At 47.8% G+C, this 23640-nt stretch overlaps 2 protein-coding genes across 5 annotated transcripts in view; both read left to right on the forward strand.

Moving 5' to 3' along the window:
* The window catches only part of Mtmr14 (myotubularin related protein 14), a 46930-nt gene extending 39565 nt beyond the window's left edge, over positions 1-7365 (forward strand). For 2 of the 4 annotated variants that reach the window (XM_031382869.1, XM_031382873.1), the window contains one exon: positions 6764-7365. In XM_031382869.1, coding sequence (XP_031238729.1) covers positions 6764-6947 — 184 coding nt within the window. In that variant the 3' untranslated portion in view covers positions 6948-7365. Of the gene's footprint in view, positions 1-3731; positions 3888-6763 lie in introns of all 4 variants that reach the window. The other 2 variants (XM_031382870.1, XM_031382868.1) reach the window with 2 other exon arrangements.
* A 1007-nt stretch (positions 7366-8372) lies between these two features.
* Positions 8373-23640, forward strand: part of Cpne9 (copine family member 9) — a 26199-nt gene continuing 10931 nt past the window's right edge. Inside the window, exons 1-17 of the mRNA XM_031382874.1 lie at positions 8373-8565; positions 9072-9112; positions 9221-9267; positions 9376-9479; positions 9958-9994; positions 10215-10217; positions 10396-10472; positions 17709-17772; positions 17891-17994; positions 18127-18231; positions 19651-19692; positions 19978-20053; positions 20132-20185; positions 20607-20668; positions 21320-21366; positions 22366-22547; positions 22775-22902. Coding sequence (XP_031238734.1) covers positions 8498-8565; positions 9072-9112; positions 9221-9267; positions 9376-9479; positions 9958-9994; positions 10215-10217; positions 10396-10472; positions 17709-17772; positions 17891-17994; positions 18127-18231; positions 19651-19692; positions 19978-20053; positions 20132-20185; positions 20607-20668; positions 21320-21366; positions 22366-22547; positions 22775-22902 — 1241 coding nt within the window. The 5' untranslated portion in view covers positions 8373-8497. The remainder of the gene's footprint in view (positions 8566-9071; positions 9113-9220; positions 9268-9375; positions 9480-9957; positions 9995-10214; positions 10218-10395; positions 10473-17708; positions 17773-17890; positions 17995-18126; positions 18232-19650; positions 19693-19977; positions 20054-20131; positions 20186-20606; positions 20669-21319; positions 21367-22365; positions 22548-22774; positions 22903-23640) is intronic.

Below are 23640 nucleotides of genomic sequence, written 5' to 3' on the forward strand. Positions count from 1 at the left end.
AGTGCACCAAGCTCTCTGTTGTTCAACTCTTATACTTTGAATTTAGTGGTGACACCAGGCTTGGGCTCACTTTGTTACAGTTCACTCAACTCCACTCATTCAGTGCTCCTGTACCCACAGCTAAGCATCGCCTTCCTCATATTAAGAAGGAAAATCGGCCTGCAGTGGTGGCACACAACTTTAGTCAAAGTTACTAGGGAAGCTGAGGCAGTAGACCTGTCTGAAGTCAGCCTCGTCTACATAGTGAGTAGACTGGCCAGAGCTCCAGGGTGAGGCCTTCTCTCTCTCTCTCTCTCTCTCTCTCTCTCTCTCTCTCTCTCTCTCGAGTTATTTTATGTATATGAGTACACTGTCCCTGTCTTCAGACATACCAGAAGAGGACATCAGATCCCATTACAGATGGTTGTGAGCCACCATGTTGCATCAGGGAACTGAACTCAGGACCTCTAGAAGACCATTCAGTGCTTGTAACATTCTGAGCCATCTCTCCAGCCCCAAGCCCCTGTCTTCTTTTGTTTTTAAGGAAAATTGGCTAGAATGGACTTGAGCCAGACCTGATTTCAGCCACAGCTTTAGCCTTCCCAGCTGTGCAACTTGAGGGGAAAAATCAGTTCCCTATGAGCTCAGTTTTCTTTCACCCTGTTCTCAAACAGAAACAGTGATCCCTGAGCCCTGTAAATTAGGGTAAAATGGGAGTAATGAAGTAAGGTATCTATAATACCTGGCATGATATTTGTTCTTTCCACAAATGGTCAGAAACTAGCTATTTTGTTTTAGGAACTGTTCTTATCAATCATTTATCTGCCAGACATGTCAGGGCATTGGACAGCTGGTAAAAAAGGCCAGGATTGGTGCCTCACCCAGATTTATTCTTGCCTGGATTCAGCCAGTACTCTTTGTATCCATATTTTTTGTGTTTCACTACAGAAACTAGAAGATAAAAACCCCCTGGCTGTAACTGCGCTTAGCTAGGTGTCTGCCAGGAGGTAAGGAGAACTGGGCCTTGGCTGGGGCCAGCTACAAGACTAAAGTGTTGCCAAGAAGCCACCATCCTGTGCAGAGGCTTAGGGCGTCCAGGCCCCCGGTCTAGGACAAAGCTTCACAGCTCCAGTTTGAAGGATGCTTGGCCATGTTCTTTCTGGTGCTTGAGCAGGAGGCAGAAATTCAGACGTCTTTCTTTGCAGGCTTTGTTGACACTTGTAAAGGAGCCCAGGGCTCTGGGCTGGAGCCTTCCTAAATCTGGTGAAGGTCACCTAAATACTGGGCTTACTACAGTACAGGTCTTCCTCCCTCCTCATATACAGGCACAGGTCCTTCCAGAAAGACATTTACCTTTTGTCTCTAGCTGTCCGTTTAGTCTGCTGTAATCCAGGTATTAAGTGTCCATCAAATGCAAGAGCTGAATGGTTATTTTACATAACCTATTCTTTGACTTTACTTCAGGTAAGAATTTTGAATGTGTTCACTCTTGAAATTTTCCAGTGTCTCTCAAGAGTGGCTGCTCACTGAAAGCTGTTTTCTGTTGTAAGAGGGATACCCTCTTGCTGTGCTCTTACCTGGTATTGCCTCTGGAAAGCAAAAGGAATTGACCCAGGGGACCAGAGTACTTAAGGGAAACTAGGCAGTAACACATTGCTTGGCTGTGATTCCCTGGGCGAGCTTCCAGGTTTGGGGCTTGAGAGACTTGATTGCATTCCTTGTCCAGGAATGTCTCCTCTTTCCAGCTTCCTCTGCTCAGGTGCTCCACCCCTCACTCTAATCTTTGAGTCTTACAAGCTGGTTTCCTATAAGATGCTAAAAATGGGAAAAGAGTCTAGCCATCAGATAGGCTGTGGAGACTGAGGAGCCAGGCTGTGCCCCTGGAGGTTTGTCCTGGCTAAAGGCCCAGCACAGGCAGAACACCCAGGCCAGGCTTCTCTAGGAGGCTGGCTATGATTCACAGGTCTGAGGTTTATCTCTCTAGAAACTAGAAAGCCTGGTGTCATGCACCCTTGTGACTTCTGTCAGGTAGTAGACCATGTCCTGTTCTCATCTCTAAAGACATCACATTTGGCTGAGGGCCACCACAGTGATGAATGTGGCAAGGCCCAGTGTTCCACAGCAGCTTTTACTGTGGAAAGCCATTTGTTTTCCCTTCTCAAGGTGCTTCTAGTTCAGGATAAACCTGTATGTAGTCAAACCTGAGTTCAAAAAAACCTCATAAGGCCTATGAGATGATGCGCCCAGCCTAATAATCGAAGTTCAGTCCCAAGGATCCACATGTAGAGAGAGAAGCAACTCCTGCAAATTATCTTCTGACATCCACTATGGAATGCATGGATTATATAAACATAAATGTGATATGAAACTCTTTGTATCTTGGTTTGGTGGGAAGCTGAGGCAGGAGGATTGCTATGAATTCAAAGTGAACTTGGACTACATAGTTTGTTGCAGGCCTCTTTCAAACAGATCAGCAGAGCTGTACTTAGGTCACGGGTACTTTACAGTAAGATTGGCCAGTCGGTCTGGAAAAATGGCTCAGTGGTTAAGAGCACTGGGTGATCTGCCAGAGGACCTGGGTTCAATTCCCAACACCTACATGACAGCTCACAACTTTCTGTAACTCTAGTTACAGGGGATCTGATACCCTCACACAGATATACATGCAGTCAAAACACCAATGTGTGTAAAATTAAAAACAGAAACAAAAACAATTGGCTAAATAATGTGAGGGAGGGGGGACGTGTCCTCTCAGGGTCACTGACGCCAGCAGCTCAGTAAGGTAAAGTATTTTGCCCCTGCTTCCTGACCCACTACTGTTTAGACTCTAGCCCTGTTTCTGGATCCTTGTGGGAGCTGTTTTGCTATTCTTGAGTTAAACAATAAAAGGTCAATCCTAGCACTTGAGAAGCTAAGACAGGAGAGGACTGCTCAAATTTGAGGCCAGCCTGGGCTATGTAGTGACTTCTGGGCTTGATGCCAGAGACTGATTTGCAGCCTCCCAGACGCCCACAGGTCAGCTGCTGTCCAGGACAGAGGAGAAAGCCTAGCCTGAGTTGGGAGGAGGTAGCGGCACAGCACCCTCCCCAACTCCAAACCTCCCTCCTGTCGGAAGAGGCCTGATGAAGCTGTCAGTTTGCAGCCTGATTTGATTCATCCTCCCCTCCAGGCATAGCCGTGAATTTGCTCTGTGGCACTCTTGAATACAAACTCTGGCTCCTGAAAGGAGCTGCAGAAGAAGGGGACCTCAGGCTCTGTCTGCTCACTCTTCCATCTAGGTCACCACCCTCCCCAGTCTCCAAAAGGCTTGTCCCACCTTCTCATAAGATCTCAGTGGCCCTAGGTTCCATGCAGCACAGATGCATGTCACAGTGGATGGCTGCCCTTGGGCCCAGCCCCAGCCCCAGCCTAATCTTCTGACAGCACTGCTGAGGAGTTACTTTACTGCAGCAGCCTCCAGGAAAGGCACGGACTTTGAGTCTGGGCAACCTCTTGTTGCCCTGCTTTGCTCTTGGTCTTTGGCTTCTGTATCTGCACAGAGCACTCCTCATGGCCCCGCACACCTCATAGTCTTCTTTCTCAGTCACTCCTTACCCAGTTTTGTTTGCTCTTTTGCAGAAAGTAGTTGGCTTTCAGCTGCTCTATCAGAACAGCCATAGCACAGGGCCATTGTGTTGCCCACTCTTCCCCAGGGCACCCCTGTCAGGCATATGACTGACTACATCATCTCCCCTCTCTTCTCTCTGCCCCAGATCAGTGGACCATCCCCTGCCCGGATCCTCTCTCTCCACAGACTTTGGCAGCTGGCAGATGGTATCGGGCTGTGGCAGTATTCAGGAACGGCCTGTCCTGCACACAGACTCCTCTCTCCCTTTCAGCTTCCAGGATGAGCTCCCTAACAGTTGTCTGTAAGTGTCTTGCTTGAGAAGGCAGGATACTCCCCTGCCCATGTCAAAAGCTGGAGAGCAATCAGGAGTGCTGGTCAGTAGTGAGGGTGAGGCGGACCTGAGGGAATAGCTTGGGGCCTCTGCCCTCCCCCATTTGTCTGCAGCCCATGGGTCCTCAGGGAGTGAAAAAGTCCTGTGGCTGCTCAGGAAGTGTTAGGCTTCATGTTCACTCTTCTCAGCATCCAAAAGCCCATCCACAGATGTGTCAGGTGTACCCTGAGGGAAAGCTAGCTGGACTGTAACTATAGAGGATTCTATTTATGTGCCAGGCTTTGCCTGATATAAGAGTCCTTTGAAAGCAGAACAGTGGGGTAGGAAAGTAGGTGTATGTTAGAGGCCAGAGCAGAGTGGCACTGGGTTAGCCTTGGTCTGCATTCCAAGCAGAACCCAGAGTTCCTTTCTACCCTAACTCTTCCACTTTTGTCTAAGGACAAAAATAAGGACTGATAGCACTGCTGGATCATATGCCTCTTCCTCTGGGGAGGGAAGCCACATCTCCCCTTGCCAGCTGTGGTGGCTTGTAGATGTCAGGCAGGAGAGAACCTGCAGTGCCCCAGGAATAAAGCCTGCTCCTCAGATGTACATAACAGGCCCTTCAGCAAGCTAGCCGCCTCACCTCCAACCACGTCAGGATGGCTGCAGGATGCTAGGGACTCACTCCGCCCATCACCGATACTGGAATCTTCACCACATTCTACCCTTGTGTTGGTTGGAGGCAAGCTACTCTGGAAATCAGGAAAGATGAGGGTCTTCCTGAAGTCATGCAGAGGCTTGGCAGACACACGGATTCCCTGAAAACTCCAGGTTCCAGCCCTATAGATGGGAGGTCTCTGTAGATAGGGCTTCCATATCCATTGCTTAGCCAGCCTCCCTGGCAACCAGGCCCCGACACACAAAGCTACATCTTAGGTTTTTGAGACAGAATCTCTAGCCTAGGTTGGATTGGTATAGTAGTAGCCAGAGGTCACCTCGAACTTCTGATCATCTTGCCTCTACCTTCTATATGTTGAGATTATGTGCAGGGCCCCCAAGCCCGATTCATGTGTTCCTGAAGATGGAACTCCTTCATCCATGCTAAGCCAGCCACATTTCTATCCTGTTTTTGGAGGATAGAAAGTCCTTAGATCTTTTTAAGTAGTATTCTGTCAGAGTGGTGAAAGAATCCTCTCTGGAGACAGCATGGGCCACCCCTGCCCTGCTTGTCAGCATCCCTCACCTCAGAAGCAGGCAGGTACATCCCCAGATCATCCAAACAAATAGTCATACAAAGTATGAGGTGGTCTGAGTTCCTAGCCAACCCCCCAGATCTGGGACCTTCTCAGTAGGACAGAAGATTATGTGATCTCACTCTCCATTCCTTGTGAAGACACCCTTAGACTTTGCTAGGAGGAAGCAGTATAAATCCTAGCTGCTTTGTTCCTAGTCTAGGTCTTGACTTCCCCAAGCCTGTTAGACAGCTCTTGAGAGAGAATTGCTATCTCAGCTCCACTGCCTGCTTTTGTCCTGCTGACGACATTGCCCTGTCTTGGTTCCATTTCAGGTCACTAAACAGGTTGATCTTTGTCCCTTCTGCTTCCTGGAGGTAGAAGGCCTTGTGAATACACAGGTAGATCCTAGGCTTCCCCTTGTATTGTATGGATACAGAGGCATTCTTTTCTCTACTGAAGCTGAAGAGAAGCTGAGAGACATGCACATGGCCTCTAGCCTGAGAAAGGACATATGTCTCCCACAGTGCCAGCAGAGAGCTCAGAGTTTCAGGGATAGGCATCACCTCATTTTCCTTGTGCTGCTGTAGGATCAGTCTGACTTTGCTTTGTCCAGAACATGCTGCTTCTCTCTGCCTCTTAGACAACTCCCACCAGCCTATTTCCCTAGGAACTTGTCTCCTCCTCCTCCTCCTGGCCTCAAGACTGTCCTCTATTCCCAGACTTCCATCTGTTTCCCCAGGACATGGGCTTATTAGGAAGGGGGCACATTGCTGTTGCCTCTACAGAATCTTGGAGACGAAGTCTCCAAGGATGGCTTTTGGAGGACGGAAAGTTGTGATGAGTTAGTGTCCTCATTAGTCTTTGTGGATGGCTGTGGAGACTCATCTGGGTTCATCTGGGTCTGTGGCCCTTGAAAAAGGATCTCGGCCAACCATCTAGCAGAATGTCTGCATACCTGACCTTGAGTCCAGAGGATGGGTACCAGATAATGACTGCAAGCCTCTTCTGTTACAGACCCTCTAGGGCATCAGGCAACCCTGTGTGGAATTCACATAGATAAGCCTGAGTCGTGTGTGCTTATTTCCCTATTTGACCTGTATTTCCAGAAGTTGAGGCTTTCTCAGTGCCATGATCAGTGTCCTAATAGGGAAGGGAGAAGAATCAGAGCAGTACCTTTCCAGCTGTTTACCTGGGAGGCCCCAGGACTGAAGATTCAGCTAGAGCCCGGGGCTTTCCACTGGGAGATCTTGGCCTCTTCAGGGCACCTAGGTTTCCAATGGCTGAATCTCCTAAAGGGTAGGGTGTGTTCAGTCCTAGTCACAAGAAAGCTGTAGCCTGTTAGCAGCTGAGACCTGTTGCCATATCTTGTGGAGTGGAAGTGAGAGAGTGCCTCCTTACTGGCAGACACAAGGCTTGTGCCTCAGATTGTTCTTAGAGGGAATGGGAGCCAACAGGTGTTGGAGCAAAGTTCATTATGTGTAAGGGGAGAGTGAGACCATCCATATATTTGGAGTCTGGGCCACATGCTAGATGCTGACTTTATGCAGGAGAAAATTCAAGGATAGGCCACTTGGAATGATGTTGAGTCCTGTCCTATGGTAACATATCATCTCTCTTCCTTCCCTACAGACTTACAGCTCTGAGTGACCGGGAGACACGGCTGCAGGAGGTGCGGTCTGCCTTCTTGGCTGCATACCGCAGCACGGTGGGGCTTCGAGCAGCAGCCCCCAGTCCCTCTGGTGCCATTGGGGGCCTGCTAGAACAGTTTGCCCGTGGTGTTGGGCTCCGGGGCACAAGCACCAGTGCCTTGTGAAGCTGACAGCCCACAGCCATTTCCTGCCCCTGTCTCAGCTGAGCCCTCAGTGGAATCAAGCCATGCCTGGCAAAAGGGGCCTTTGGAGAGCAGGGGAAATCTCTCGTCCCCCTTCTCTGTTGCACACATGGCAGCCCCAAACCTGAGCAGGCCTGAGGATGGGACTTTCTACCTCCCAACCTCCTGACTGGTGATCACTCTTGTCACTGCCTACCACTGACCCTGGTGTTCCAATTACTGTCAACTCTCAGAACTGGGTTGGAGGGTACAGGGGGTTCCCAGGGCTTCATGGAGGATATAACGTCAGAAAAAAAAAACCCACTCTGCAATTTTTGTTTCCTGGGAAAGAGAGTCACCTGCACTGAAAATGAGGCAACTTCACACTAATCACAAAATAAAATCAACTTTTTTGAATGGCTTTTCTCTGGCATTTCATCTGGTTGTGACCATCATAGAGCTGCTCAGAACCTTTACTACCTGTCCTTGTGCTGAATGAAGGGTTTAAGTTTTGGGAGTTACAATGTAGGGTTTACTTCTGTTCCTTCTGTGCTGTGGAACGAAACCTAGGCCTTGTGTGTGAGCAAATAAATGCTCTACCACTAAGTCAAATTCTCAGCCCCCATCAATCAGTGTATGAAGGGTGGCATGTAAATTCATGAGCCTGGGTTGAGAGTAGAGTCAACAACCTGAGTGGGCTCAACCACAGCTACCTGTTCTGTGCAGGATTCCTCACTGGCTTTCAACTTTAGCAAGCCCTGAAGCAACAGTGCTCTGGGACAGGAGCCCTGAGCCAGTAGAGGGACAGGCTTCTGGGCTGTGGAGGTAGCAGTGGACACAGCACAGGGAGGGGGCTGCGTGATAAATGGCGGGATTCATAGAGTTCTTCACCATTCACTGACCCTCCTCACCCTGTACTGAGGATGGAACGAAGGCCTTTGCATATAGTAGACTAGGTACTGTGCCAAGGAACTGTCCCCCAGAGCCCTGATCTGACAGGCCGTCAATGTGAATACCCGGGAGGTCACTAAGCCTGTCTTAAAAGTATGCCAGTAGCTGCCACTAGGGTCATAACCATTAATATTGAGTAACTTGTTCATCATGGCCACACAAATATTAAGGAGAAAGCGTAACTTCATATCCAAAGACCCAGATGGGTCGAGAGAGGGAAAGATGATTGCTGCTCAGACTCAGTAGCTCCCAACTCCCACCCGCCAGCCCAAGTGTTTCAGAACCATGGAGAGTTCTAAGGTTTCCACACTCTAGTAATGTTTCCCTAGGATGTGTAGGTCAGAGTTAGGGTATGAGTGAGTTTCCCCGACTAGCTCCAGGCTGCTCCAATGGGGCGGGGGCCGCCTGCAGGGCCGGGCGGGGCTGTGCTGCCATCTGGAGTCGCTGCTGCTGGTGGCCACTGTCAGGGCGCGGGCAGCGGAGCGCACACAAGGCTGGAGAGAGCTCCGCTGCCTCCGCACATGGGCCGGCCTCGCCTCCGCCCCTAGCTTTGGCACCCGGGGTCTCGCAGCCCCTATGCGGCTTTGGCCATTGGACCAGTCATGTCTCTCGGCGGAGCCTCGGAGCGTAGCGTCCCGGCCACCAAGATTGAAATTACTGTGTCGTGCCGGTGAGCGGGCCGCGCTGGGGAGGGTTTAAGTACTGGCAATTCCCCAGCCTACCGCAGCTTCGGGTTCAGTGTGGGCAGGGGGCTAGACCACAGAGGGGACGACCAGAAGTGAGCAACAGAGAACTGAGGCTAAAAAAGCTAGAGTCACTGGCAGGATGAAAGAGGGGTCTCCCTCGGTAGCCCCACCCAAGCCTACCGGCTCAAAAGGTGGGCTGCGGGAATCCCTAAAGAGCTGGGCCACACGGGACCAAAGTTCCGGGGCGAGCCGCAGTCCTGGACCCTTGGAGACAGTGCGGGTACATATAGAGCCAATTGGCAGAGATTTCTGATGTTGTCCCGAATGCTGACAGTGTGGACCCCAACAGTCATTGGGAATAGTAATAGGGAGGGAGTACAATTTGCACTCCACGTCTCCTCCAGGTGCCCAGTCGGTTCAGGACTGTGTCAAGGTGGTGAGCGCCAGAATGAGCTAGCCCTCTGTCCATCTGTTTGTTGCTTTTCTCTAGGAATCTGCTAGACCTGGATACATTCTCCAAGTCGGACCCCAGTAAGCAGCTCCAGGGCCTGGAGGAGGAACCCGGGTTGTAGGAGCGGGTGGGGAGGTGAGGGATGCGGGCCGACCTGACGAGCTCCCCTCCCCTGCCCCCACCCGCAGTGGTGGTGCTTCACACGCAGAGCCGGGCCAGCCAGGAGTGGCGGGAGGTGAGTTCCCGAGCCCCAGCCCAGCTCAGGGCCGCTCCCGGGAAGCTCTAGCCAAGACTGAACGCCTTGCGCTCATGCTGTGTCCCCCTACTCCCCACTGCCGCCCAGTTCGGACGAACCGAGGTGATTGACAATACACTGAACCCAGACTTCGTGCGCAAATTCGTTCTCGACTATTTCTTTGAGGAAAAGCAAAATCTCCGCTTCGATGTGTGAGGCTCCTCCTAGAATCCTGTCTTGCCCTCCCCCCCTCCCAATTTGGATGGGCCAGAATTTTGCCTGCTCTCGCCCCCACCTCACCTTGCTACCTGGCTCCTCCCCCTAGCCTAGGTCGGGCTCCTAAGGCTTCACTGTTCCTAACCCCGCCCCCACACCCAAGTTGGCGCCTCCTTCCCCAGGATCCATCCAGTTCCCTCTTCAATAGGCCCTGCCCACAACCCTGCCTTCTAATTTAGCTCCACCTCGGCCTCGGGCTCCCTCCCAAGCGACTCCAGCCCGGTCAAACCAACTCCTTGGCTTCACCCTACGCCTGACCCTCTCCCCTGGCACATACATCCCAAACCACACCCAAGTTGAGTTGGTGTCCACTGCCCCTCTCTCTCCCTATAATCTTAACCAAGACTGAACCTAACCTCTTCCAGACTTTCTCCCACCCAGCCCCACCCCACACTGGTTCCACTCTCTTCCCAGGTACAACGTCGACTCTAAAGCCAATATCTCCAAACCGGTAAGCCAGCTGCCGCTGGCAGGTTGCTTGGGCACATAGAAGCTAACCTGTCAAAGGACTTCCCTAAACACCTCCTCCCCCACCCCCTCGTGCACCCATCAGCCCTTCTTAGATCCTGTCCCCTCTGGCCTACCAGCACCCACCCCAGTTCCTTCCCCTGTCTGCTCCGGCCTTATTCACTGCCTTTCTTCCTTCCCTGCCTACCTCCCGGGACCTGCAGAAGGTGAGGATGAGGTGGACTGCACCGGAAAGAATTTGGTTGGGAGATGCTCAAGAAACAGAAAACATTTGGGGCTGTCATTTACACTACGGACTATCCTGGTCAAACTCAGCAGCATCACCGGGGTAGGCTTGGGACTCCGTGCCCCTTCCTAACTCGCTGACTCCCTATCTTGGCACAGGATTTCCTGGGACAAGCATTCCTGGCCCTGGGAGAGGTGATTGGAGGCCAGGGCAGCCGTGTGGAGCGACCTCTTACGTGAGCTGAATGGGAAAGGGTCCAGGGGAGGGAGGGGTCTCTCTGAGTTTCCCCTCCCACCAGGCTGGCAGGATGTCTGTAGGGGGTGCAGAGATTGCTTCAACTGGAGCTTTCTTTCCTTACCTCACTTCACTCCTCTAGAAAATCTGATCTCTGCTCAAGTCAATCTCAGGCTGGACATGTTTCCTCTTCGTTCTTTTTCCAAGTCTGGTCCAATCTTTAAGGCCTTCTCCCAAGGCCCACTTTACTAGGAAGCTTCTTGAAATAAGATCAGATCCTCAGGTCTTGCCATATGCCCACTCACTAGACAGTGCATTCCAGTACCTTGCCCTGGTTTATGACTCTAAGTTCTACCACTGCACTGGACCTCTGTCACCCACTGTTTAAACGTGAGCCAAACTAACTGGAGAAAAGAGGTGGAAAACAGTGCAAAACAGTAGCAACAGTAAATGAAATATGGAAGTGGAATCAAAGTAAAAAAAAAGCAGGTGGAAGAGAGGTACCATCTCAATCCTTTGGTCAACCAGAAGACTAGTAACCCTAGAGCAGTACCTGAAGGTGAAGAGTAAGCCTTGCAGACACAGAGGAAACTGTCTTAATGAACCTACATCATAACAATCCAGCCAGTGGGGTGGAGCCAAGAGAGGGACAAAGCAGGAGGCAGGAGATGAGCAAGTTCCCAGTCAGGGCCTTGTAACTTTCACTCTGAGATGGAGTCTATGTAAGGTTCTGAGCATGAGTGCCATAGTCTGATTATGCTGACCACTAAGTTAAGAATAAACCCTGTAGTCAAAAAACTACAAAAAGAATAAATCCTGGGTTGACAAAGACAGAAGCAGATAGCCTATCAAAAAGCTGGACAACCAGAAAACTGGCCAATAAGAAAGCTGCCTTTATAATTCAGGGAGAAAGCATTGAGGGATGGGGAACTGGTCAGATTCTAGGTGTATTCTGAAGGGGAAACTAAGAGATCCCAAAACCATTAAGTACGGATGGGAAAGAAAAGGGGCAACTGGAAAGGAGACCAGGGCCTTTAGCCTAAGCAGCAGGAAAGATGAAATTGTGCCACCAACTGAAATCATTTGGATACTTGTTGTTGTTGTTGTTGTTGTTGTTGTTGTTGTTGTTAAAATGAACATACTGCAATCCATGCATGGTGGCACACTCCTGTAATCCCAGCACTCAGGAGGCTAAGGCAGGCAGATTGCCTCAAGTTGGAGATCAACCTAGGTAATATAGCTGCAGGTTAACCAGGGGGTGGGGAGGGTGGGGAGAAAGAGAGAGAGAGAGAGAGAGAGAGAGAGAGAGAGAGAGAGAGAGAGAAAGAAAGAGAGAGAGAGAGAGACAGACAGACAGAATCCCAATTTGAAGGGCAGATTCAGCATGAATGCATGTGTTGTATTAGATACCAAATATATATAACAGCTAGTAGACACACATGAACAGGCCATGAGACTTTCCCTCTGTGCAGTCTCTGTTTTGTGACAGGGCACCCCATGTTATTTGATCCGGATGAGGTTAAGCATGCATAGCAGTTTCTAGTTGTTACTACCCTTTAGTTTTGGACTGAGGGTACACTGCTTCACAGGTGGAGGAGTGTCACAGGTACCACATCTTACAACACTACAGACACTGTGTATCAGTCAGAGCAGCAATGCCTTACTTTGTTTGGGGGCTTTTAAGTTTTGGAGACTTGGTCTCAAGCTATCCTTGAATTCCATATGCAGCCAAGACTGGCCTTGAACTCCAAACCTCCTTTCTCTACCTGCCAAGTGCTGGGATTCCAAGCATGTGCCATCATGCCTAACTTCATGATAGCAGTTTCTGTATATAGCATGGAATATGGCTTTAATTCCCCACCCTCACATTGCAAGAAAAATAAATGTCTTTCTTTTTGTCTTTTAAAGAAAAATACTGTAGTGTAGTTCAGTGGTAGATTGTATCCTTAGAATACATGTGGCCCTGGGTTTGATCCCAACACCATAAAAAGAAGGAAGAGGAGGAAGTAGAGGATAGGGGACCAATCATATCTAATGCTGCTACAGGTCGGATAAAATGAGAAATTAGAAATTAGCTCTACTGACAAGAGGAAGTGAAGGCTGGAGAGGTCTAGGAGTGGGTGGAAAAGGGATATAAGAAGGGGCCAGAGAAATTTCAGAGTTTTTTTCTGCAAAGGGAAAAGGAGAGACATGTATGTCAGAGATCTGGGGTCAGGAATAGGTTTACAGGGCTGGTGATATAGCTCAGTGGGTAAAAGTACCTTCCACCATGCCTGATGACCTACATGATAAAAGGAGAAAACCAAATTCCACAAGTTATCCACATATACACAGAAACAAATAAATATAAAATGATGCTTAACTTGTAAGCTCAGCACTTGGGAGGATAAGGCAGGTTTTGGAGTTCAAGGTCAGCCTAGGCTACATCAGAAGAACCTTTCAAGAGAAAAAAGAATAGATTTATAATTTTTTTTTTAAGATTTGTTTATTGTTATATGTAAGTACACTCACTGCAGCTGTCTTCAGACACACCAGAAGAGGGCATCAGATCTCATTATGGATGGTTGTAAGCTACTATGTGGTTTCTGGAATTTGAACTCAGAACCTTCATCAGAAGAGCAGTTGATGTTCTTAACTGCTGAGCCATCTCGCCAGCCCCCTATAATTTTTAAATTATGTTTTTAAATGAGCATACAGAATAATGGGTTTCACTGTGGCATCTTTGTGTCCATATGTCAGTTTGTAGTTTTCTTACAGGAGAAAAAGAATATCACATTTGTAACTTGATATGACTGGGCCAGTAGAGACTGGGGGGATAAATAGAAGGGGAAACCGGGAAGGTGTGGTAGCCCATGCCTATAATTCTAGCACTCAAGAACAGGAGCCATCCTGGGCTACACAGTGAGTTCTAGGCAAAAGTTAGCTACAAAGAATCTCAAAGTAAAAGAAGGGGTGAGTGTAGCTGGTGTGATGTCCTTGTGCAGACAAGACAGAGCGGGTAGTATCTGGCAGAGGGTACAAAGGCACGTGATAGTTCATTTATAGTAGCTGTAGGAAGACTCAGCCATGTGGGTGAAGATGCTGGTGGCAGGCAGGATGGCATGGCAGTGGGTGGACTATCTCTTCTGGTTGCTTCAGTTTTGTCAGCAAGTGGGAAACCAGGTCACTGGCTGAGTGAGCGAAGATGGGAGGAGGCTCTGATGCTTTGAGGGGAGAGGAATGGAATCGTCTGTGTAGCAGAACTGCAGAGAGAATGGCCTTGGGTGCTTGGTAGGGTTAGTGGGCGGTGGTAAAGACCTGAGGTTTGAGGCCATGTATGTATGTTGAAATGGAGACTGGTTAGCTGGGGTGTGTGGCTGTGTTCTACTGTGCGAGTGTAGTAAGGGTTAGACAGAGTTGGGTTTAAACAGGGCTGCAGTTCTGCAAATTAGTATATTAAAGTCAGAGTGGTGCTCAGAAAGGAGACTGCATTTCTCCCTGACAGAAGAGGGTAGAGAGAACATGGACAGAATGTAAACCAATGGGCACAGGCTGGATGGTTCACTGTTAGACAATGGCCCCATCCACCTCCACACCCTCTGATTAAAGCTTGTAGGGTCAGGATTTGAAGGAACTAAACAAATAAACAAAGAAACCCAGTTTTTGTTGTTGTTGTTGTTGTTGTTGCTTGAGACAAGATTTCTCTGAGCTCTGTCTGTTCTGCTCTTACTCTATAGGCTAGGTTGGCCTTAACCTCAGGGTCATACACCAGCACACCCAGCTAAAACAGTTCTTTTTATTTTGATTTGTTTGCTTCTCCTATAGCCCAGGCTAACCTTGAACTCTCTATGTAGAGGTGGCTGGCCTTGATCTCCTATCCTCCTGCCTCAGCCTCCCAAGCACTAGAATTGCAGACATGGGTCACCACATCCCCATTTTTTATTATTATTTTTAATGAGACAAGATTTTTAGTGACATCCTGGCTGGCTTGAAACCTGCTTTGTAGACTGAGATGATTCTCCTGCTGGCCTGAGTACTGTGTGTCTGCCATGCCTAGGTAAGCCCTTTCACTTTAAAGATGGGGAAAGTCACATAGAAAGTTAGCTAGGACTTGAACCTGGGACTGTCCTTTTGTCGATGTAAGGGGCCATGCACACAAGTATCACAGCACACATCCAGAGGTCAGAGGATTAACTTGTGGGAGTTGATTCCCTCCTTCCACCAGGTATGTCCTGAGAATCAAATTCAGGCTGTCAGGCCTGTGCCTTTACCCCTTTATCCTTGAATCCATGTTGCCAGCTCCTGGACTCAGTCCCCCTGGACACTTTGGGTGTCTTTAAGACTCATGAGTTATAGGCCTCTATCAATGAAGTCCCTTAATGCTTAGGGACTCAAGGCAAATCAGAGGTGGGGGTCTCTGGCTATACCCTTTGTGCACAGGAAATAGTCTCTTTTGGGGGCAGGAGAGAAGAAAATGTCCTTTGTCTTTTTCATTTTGTTTAACTCCTTTGCTGTTTGGAGATTAGAGAGAGTGGAGATGGGATTGTCACTGCTTGTATTTTGGTCTCTTTGGTTGGTTGGTTTTTCAAGCAGTCTCTCTGTGTAGCCTTGGATGTCCTAGAGCTCCCTCTGTAGACCAGGCTAGCCTCAAACTCACAGAAATGGAGGGATGGTCTTGCTATGTAGCTTAGCCTGACCTAAACTCACTGTGTATCCCAGGCTGGCATCAAGCTTACAGCTATTTTCCTGCCTCAACTTCACATGTGCTGGAATTACAGGTATAGGCCATACACCCAGCTATGTTGTGTTTGTTGAAACAGAGTCTGACTAAGCAGTCCAAGCTAGCTTCAACATTTTGAGCCCCCTACTTTAGCTTCCTGAATACTAGTTTTCTATATTGCCATGCACACTGTACATGAGAGCGTGCATGTGTGTGTGTGCGTGTGTGCGTGTGTGTGTGTGTGTGTGTGTGTGTGTGTGTGTGTGCGCGCGCACGTGTGTTTCTCTCTCCTTTCCTCCCATCTTCAAAAGGCAAAGTACACTTTTGCATCTTGGTCTAAACAGAAATTTCTCTCATTCAGAAGTATCTGTCAGATAACAAAAGTTATATGAGGGATAAGAGAACTATTTGTATGTATGTTGAACTATGGAGGACTAATATAGTAAATACCAATTACTTTCCAAGCTACCTAAATGCTGCCTTTTCTGGATATTTGAGTTTTTATTTTTTGAAATTATAATGTAAATGTACCATTTCCTCCTTCCCTTTCTTGCTTCTAACTCTGCCAAATACATCCTCCTCATTCTTTTTCAATTGCATGGCTTTTTTTTTTCTTTAAATCATGCACACACACACACAGTCTCACACGTGATTCTGTGTGTGTGTGTGTTCCTAAGTACATCACTACAACTTACTTGGTCTTCATATTGTTACTTGCACCTATATGATATATATGTCTTCAAGGCTTACTACTTGGTACTGGATGATCAGGCGGTGAGTTCCTTCCTGTGGAAGACAGTTTCTTCTGCTTTAACAGTACTTAGCTGCCTGTAGCTCTTTGTTTAGAGGTAAGGTGGCCTCATCAGCTTCACCTCCTTCAATGAAAATATGCCTGTGAGCAAATGTCTTAGAGTAGGACGTTGTAGACTGCAGATGTTTCACCCCCGATGACTAGATCTGTCAGCATGGCTGTACCTAAATTAAGCAAGTTGATATTGCTTGTGCCTATATGTTTCAATGCCTTACTTACTTGTCAATTGCATGTACAGTAACTTTCATGTCACTACAAAATTTGTTTTCCAGAATTGAAATGTTGTTTTCTTGGTACAGGAAGAGCACACAGCCCTTTAGGATTTTGACCTCTACTTATGATTCTGGTTAAGTTTAATATGCTACTAGGTCACTTTGTTAAGAATGTCTGGTTTCTAATTCCAAAGGAAAATGAACCCTGCCATTTCCATCATGAGTGAATGCCTCCTTCGTCGCCCCCTGGCTCTGCCTCCTGTCTGTCCTCCATGTCACTTTGCTCTAAGCATTTTCTTGAGACAGCACTGAGTCGTGGCTTAGAATAATTTCCTTTTAGAAAACATGCCTGAATCATTCACTCTATCATCACCCCTTTATTTAAATTAATGTTAAGTCTATGATAAGCAGCCTTTAAAACAAGGAAATGAGAATGTGCTGCTGTAAGGCTTTTGTGTTTCATACTAGATGGTAAGGGAACCATTAAAAGAATCAGGCTGAATTATAAGGGGAGATGTTTCTAGCAACCTTAACTCTTTCAGTGGCTGAAGACAACAGGGACTATCAATAGACTATTAGATGTGAATAAGGAAAGGATAAAGCAGATGCTTGCAAGGAATAGGTTACATGGAATAGTGGTTCTAAAAGACTGATATGTTGATTGAGCACCATTAAAATATTAATATTTTACTCTGTGAAGGCCTATGTTAAAATTGTGAAAGGAAACAGTTATCAAACAGAGAAAAGCTTTGTGAAGCACAGCTCTTACAAAAGATAAATGTGTTGAAGGGTAAATGAGATTGTTATGTTTTATTTTCTATGGCACCAATATGAAAAATAGCATCTTATGCAAATAAATTTGATATACACAGACATCTCTGAAAAAAAGAAAGGAAGAAAGAAAGAAAGAAAGAACTGTCCATCACACTGCACTTGTCACCAGGCAGTGGTGGCACATGTCTTTAATCCCCAGCACTTGGGAGGCAGAGGCAGGTGGATTTCTAAGTTCGAGGCCACCTGGTCTACAGAGTGAGTTCCAGGACAGCCAGGGCTATACAGAGAAACCCTGTCTTGAAAAATCAAAAAAAAAAGAAAAAAAAAAAAAGAATGCACCTTTCACATGTACAAGACTCACAGAGCCCTTGCCTTCAGGGGTGCACTTCAGATCCCCTCACAGCCTCCAGCCATTTCCACTTCAAGGGGAGAAATAAGATGCTAAAGGAGGAGTGCCAGGGTCCAGCAGATTGAGAACAATAAAATCTACCCTGAGTCTACCTGCCTTTGTCACCCTGCTGTTATGTGATGCACCCTAGGCTTGTCTAGCTCCTTTCTACAGACTTTAGATACCACCAAGTCAAAGCAGGCCTTTTCTCACCAGGAGCCTTAAGGGATTGCAATTAGGGGATTGTCAGCAAATGGCAAAGTGAATGCCCTGGCCTATAAAGCCCAGACTGATCACCCCGACTCTGCTGTCCACCTTCCCTCCTCTCTCTAAAAGGCCTTTTCTGCTTCTAGGGGTGTGCCAGGCAAGAAATGTGGAACCATACTGCTGACAGCTGAGGAGCTCAGCAACTGCCGGGTCAGTGTGGGCCACATGCTGGAATACAAACTCACTCATTCCCCAGACTCCCTCACTGGACACTTTGGAAGGCTCCGGGCTACTGTGGTCCCAACAGCCCCACTCTATCCATCCCTAGGACATTGCCACCATGCAGCTGTGTGCAAACAAGCTGGACAAAAAGGACTTCTTTGGGAAGTCAGACCCTTTCCTTGTGTTCTACAGGAGCAATGAAGATGGCACGTGAGTCACTCCCATACAGTGCTAAGGCTAGAAATGTGGCCCATGTTAATGATTGGAGAATCTTGGGAATCTCTACAAGTAGTGGTCTCAGTGCCACTCCAAGGCATTCTCCAGTTTCCTGCCTCCCTCCAGGTTCACCATCTGCCACAAGACAGAGGTTGTGAAAAACACGCTGAATCCAGTATGGCAGCCCTTCAGCATCCCTGTGCGGGCACTGTGCAATGGAGACTATGACAGGTCTGCTTCACAGGGAATCAGGGGTCAGGACATGAGTAAGGCTTACTCTAAAAAATAATGAGGTTCCTGAGCCCCAGAATGAGAAAATAGTATATCAAATAGCAGATGAACAATGAGTGAGCAGATATGAGGATAGATGGTCAGATGGGTTGATAAACTGTGGATGGATGGATGAATGGATAAAGGAGGTAGTAGGTGGGGAGAGGAGGAGATGATGAAAGCATAGATGATGAATAGAGATTTAGACTGGTGAGTACGTCAGCAGATGGAGAGAAGATGGACGATATGGAGACATGTTAGCTGAATATATAAGAGTTGATGAATAACTTGAGAGAGCCAGACATATGAATGAAAAATCAAGTAGGATAGAATGAGACATGTAGAGTGACAGGTGAATTGATGGCCAGATAGATGAATCCTAGATGAATGAATAGATGATTAGTGGGTGAATCAGTTGATTGATGTGTGGAAAGTAGATGGCTGACCCAAAGGAACTACTGAGTGGATGGTATAGAGATAGGTGAGTGGCTGGGCTGCAAGGCTGAAGGGCACCTGAATGGGTGGATAGGAGTTAATATGGCTGAGTATTTAACTGAGCAGATGAACAGACAGATGGGACCTTATACCATGTATATGTGTTAGAGTTGGTAAATGATGGGCTGTATAGTTGATGGGTGAATAAAGAGGAAGATGAATAGGTAATTGATTTGGTATATATGTGAATAAATGGATGGCTACACATAGTTTGATGGACTGAACTCAACAGATATATGAGATAGAGGATACAGTCTCTGGATCCAGGCATGGTGACATTTGTTTATAATCTCAGGACTCAGGAGGCTGAGGCAAAAGGATCTTGAGTTTAAGGCCAGCCTAGAATATATAGCAAAATTGTTGAAGGGAAAAAGGAAGTTCCAAAAGAAAGAAAGTGGGTGGGAGGAAGAGAGCACAGACTAAGGTCTTTGGAAACAGAATATCTGGGTTTAAATATCAGTTGTCACTTACTAGCTATGAAATCTTAGCCAAGTTGCTTAGATTTCAAGGGGGCGAGGGGAAAAGGAGAAGGTCATATATCAACTTTCTTACCCAGAAATAGGAACCGTAGTACTTACAGAGAATAATACTTATAGAGAGTGCATTAAATGAGACATTCTCAAAGTGCTGGAATAAATTCAAGGCAATGAGATTCAAATGGCAAGTGTGTGTGTGTGTGTGTGTGTGTGTGTGTGTGTGTGTGTGTGTGTTTGTGTGTGTGCACGCATGCACAAGGTGAATGAAAGGGTGAAAGGCTGAAAATGAGCAACTGATGGAAGGACAGATGGATGGATGAGGTGACTGGAGTATGGTAAGTGACTGGGGCTTCCTGTGGGTTTGGCATGTACACACAGCCCATGTCTGGATTTATCATGTGCATTTCAGAACAGTGAAGATCGACGTGTATGACTGGGACCGAGATGGAAGGTAGATGAGCCGATGCACTTCTCTCTCCTGTGCTCACTGGAGCAGTTCCTAGACCATGTGGTACAGTCATTAGGAACCTCAGAGCAGCTCTGAGAGCCAGAAGGGTGACGGCAAACTCTGCTTAGATAGCTCTCTAGGACACTATCTTCTACCTTTTCCTTCCCTATCTAGCCACAACCCTACTGCCTGTGGCCCAAGTTAGAAGCTTAAGCAATAAAAGCTCTAGAATTTGGCTCTGGCTCTGTACCAGCAGCTGCTGCTTACCTATCCATGGCCTCATTGCAGCCACGACTTCATTGGTGAGTTCACAACCAGCTACCGGGAGCTGAGCAAGGCCCAGAATCAGTTCACAGTGTATGAGGTGAGGGCATGCCCTCCCACTTTGCAGCTCTCTGTCCTAGGCATCTGGTAACTGTCACTATGACCACCCTCCGCTTAGGTACTTAACCCTCGGAAGAAATGCAAGAAGAAGAAATATACCAACTCGGGGACCGTGAGTACTCCATGGCCTCTGACCTCCCAGATGCTTCTGTCTCTATCCCATGACACACATGACAACTACTGGAGGTAGAACAAGGCAGTGGGCACAAGTGACTTGGGATAGTAACAATGAGATAAAGCAACTCCACTGAACTTCTGTTTTTATTCTTTCTGACCCAGGAAATGTTCCAACTGTTACACTTTTGCAGAAACTTTAAAAATACCCTAAGTTACATTCCCAAATTTAAAATGCTTTTGGGAATTCCAGGATGCACCTGTGTTCTTTTGGAGACTGGGAAGGGTGGAAGAAGCTGGGCATGAGTGGAATACGCATATCCCATAATGCAGTTCTCTCCAAAGGTGTACTAGGCCCCCTCTTCTGCTACCTCAGCTGTGCTTACAAAAGCGGCAGAGCTGCCTCTTGTGTGCCGCAGGTGACGCTCCTTTCCTTCTCTGTGGACTCAGAATTCACTTTTGTGGATTACATCAAGGGAGGGTGAGTCATTGGCCAAGCCAGCAGTGAGTGTTCTTGCTTGTGAATGGTCAGGGCCCAGTGAGCTCATGGAGATAAACTGCTGGGCAATAGCAAACGATGTATCATGTGTTCTGTGAAGTGCAGATGTTCTTTGTTCTATTCGTGGGGCTGCCAGTCCCTTTGGAAGATAGAAGCCCGATCAGTACTCTCCAACAGTGGCCTAGGAACTGGGGGGTGGGGGGTGAGGGGTTCAGTGCATTCAACACCTAGTGTGTCCATGCCCTCACAACACAGGAAATGCCTCATGGGTAACCAAGAGAGCAGCACTGCCAAGCTAACCATAGGAGACAGTGTGCTTGTGTCAGTGACCGCAGACAGACCCCGGCAGTGAACTTAGCTTCTCTGAATTTCACTTTTCTCTAATGTAAAACATATTTTAGTTACTATTTTAGGACTGTAGTGTTACATTAAGCTACATACAATATCTTAGTCATGAGACTATGTATTTAATTCTGCTTCCAAAGTGGACCAGCAGCAGCAATACTTGGCACTTGGTTGATTCTACCCAGATTGTCTGGATCACAATCTGCAGTTTAACATGTGTCCATGTTTGGACAATATTGATTTCATAAGCTTTGGCCCCTCTAACCAAGCCACCTACTCTTCCACTAGGACACAGCTGAACTTCACCGTAGCCATTGACTTCACTGCTTCCAATGGTGAGACATAGGGGAGGGGGTGGGAATGGGCAGAGTCTAAGGATTCTTTAGAGATTAGCCTAGAGCCCTACCTGGGATAAGATGTAACTCCCCAAGAATTCCACAAGTGTGTAAAGCCAAGCCAGGACAGCACTTGTGAGGGAATGATGGAGGGGAAATACTGGGTACAAAGGTGGACAGAGGGTGTAGGATATGATGGGTACCTAGGTCAGAGAAGGTTGAACAGTTACATAGTTCAACTGGTCAGACAGAAAATGGATAGGTGGGAAAGAATGGGGTTATCAGGAAAGAACAAATGGATTGGTGGGTGGGTGTATACAAGGATAAATTAATAGGTGGCGAATGATTAATCAATGGGCAAATCAATGAATATGTCATGGGGAGAAGGACTGGGAGTGAGTGAGAGTGAGTGCACTGACAGCTGTTTCAAGTTGAGAGGGTAACAGGTGCTTCAGCTAGGAGACTCGGGCAGAAGAAGGGAACGGAGGACATGGGTGGCTGAATGAGGAGACTAGTATAAAGACAGGAAGGAAGAGAACTAAGTAAACAGGGTGCGTAGATGAACCAGAGAATACAGAAGTCAGTGGATAGATATGAACAAACAGATTGAAAACTGAAATTGCTGCCTGGCAGGTGGGTTGGAGGATGTGTGGTAAATGGGAGGGAGACGATGGAATACAATGTAAAAGACATGGGGGAGCACCAGCACTTAGAAGGCAGAGGCAGAGGCAGGCGGATTTCTGAGTTCGAGACCAGCCTGGTCTACAGAGTGAGTTCCAGGATAGCCAGGGCTATACAGAGAAACCCTGTTTCGAAAAAACAAAACAAAAAACAAAAAACAAAACAAAAAAAAGACATGGGGGAGCAAGGGAGAGTTTTGAGAAGGGTGAACAGAAGGACAAAGTAGCCACAGAATGATGGAGTTCATGTAGAGGTGGGGAGATGCACAGAGGGTAAGCAGGTGAGAGTGCGGCTGCAGCAGCCCCTGTCTCTCTACAGGGAATCCCCTGCAGCCTACCTCGCTGCACTACATGAGTCCCTACCAGCTCAGCGCCTATGCCATGGCCCTCAAGGCAGTGGGAGAGATCATCCAGGACTACGACAGTGACAAGCTCTTCCCAGCCTATGGCTTTGGGGCCAAGCTGCCCCCAGAGGGGCGGATCTCCCACCAGTTCCCCCTGGTATGGTATGGGCCAGGGCATACACTCAGTGCCCCTCAGTTGATGGATCACTTCTGTCACTATTGTGTGAAGGGCAAAGGCCAAGGAAGAGCTGTGCAACATTGCCAGGACAGGGAGGGGCTGCACTTTGGAGGGGAGCATGAAGGGGTTGGGGTTACTGAACTGGGATCAGAGCACTCCTGGATGTTCTCTGTGTGGGCTTAGCTTACTGAACCTTTTTTTTCCAGAACAATAATGATGAAGACCCCAACTGTGCAGGCATTGAGGGCGTGCTGGAGAGTTACTTCCAGAGTCTGCGCACAGTGCAGCTCTATGGGCCCACTTACTTTGCTCCTGTCATCAACCAGGTGGCCAGGTAAGGGACCTGGGTGAGGGTGAGGGGCAAATGATTGGACCTAGACACAGGCAGGCCTACTTTGAGTGAACTTGGGCTTTGGAGAGAAGAGGAAGTGTCCAGTGTAATCCAGGATGAGGTACCAAGAAGGTACTCTGCCTGCCTGTGCTTAGAGAACAACCTCAGTGCTGCTGGGAGTCACATCCCAAGCCACAAAATGGCCTTGCTGGCCTTGACTGCGTAAGACAGGGAAGAGTCTGAAGGGCAATGGTGAAGGTACCAGATTTCAGAGTAGGCATATGTGTGAGGCTTAAGCAACTTGCTTTGTATCATTTATTTGTTATTTGTTTATTTGTCTATGTATTTATTTTTCTGAAAAAGGATCTTGCTATGTTGTCAAGGCCCATCATTGAACTCCTGATTCTCCTGCCTCCGCCTCCTAAGTGCTGGTGATATTACAGCGCCAGCTAACTTAACTGCTGCCTTCATCATGGTTCTACTGCTGGGAAGAGACACCAAGACCTAGGAAACTCTTATAAAAGAAAGCATTTAGCCAGGAAGGGGAGAAAAATCCCTTTAATCCCAGCACTCAGGAGCAGCAGCAGGAGGATCTCTGAGAGTCAAGGCCAGCCTGGTTTATAGAGCTAGTTCTAAGACAGCCAAGGCTACATAAAGACATAAGAAAACCCTATCTCAGCCGGGCGTGGTGGCGCACGCCTTTAATCCCAGCACTTGGGAGGCAGAGGCAGGTGGATTTCT

Source organism: Mastomys coucha, unplaced genomic scaffold (genome assembly GCF_008632895.1).
Source record: "Mastomys coucha isolate ucsf_1 unplaced genomic scaffold, UCSF_Mcou_1 pScaffold20, whole genome shotgun sequence".
In the NCBI taxonomy this organism is placed as follows: Eukaryota; Metazoa; Chordata; class Mammalia; order Rodentia; family Muridae; genus Mastomys; species Mastomys coucha.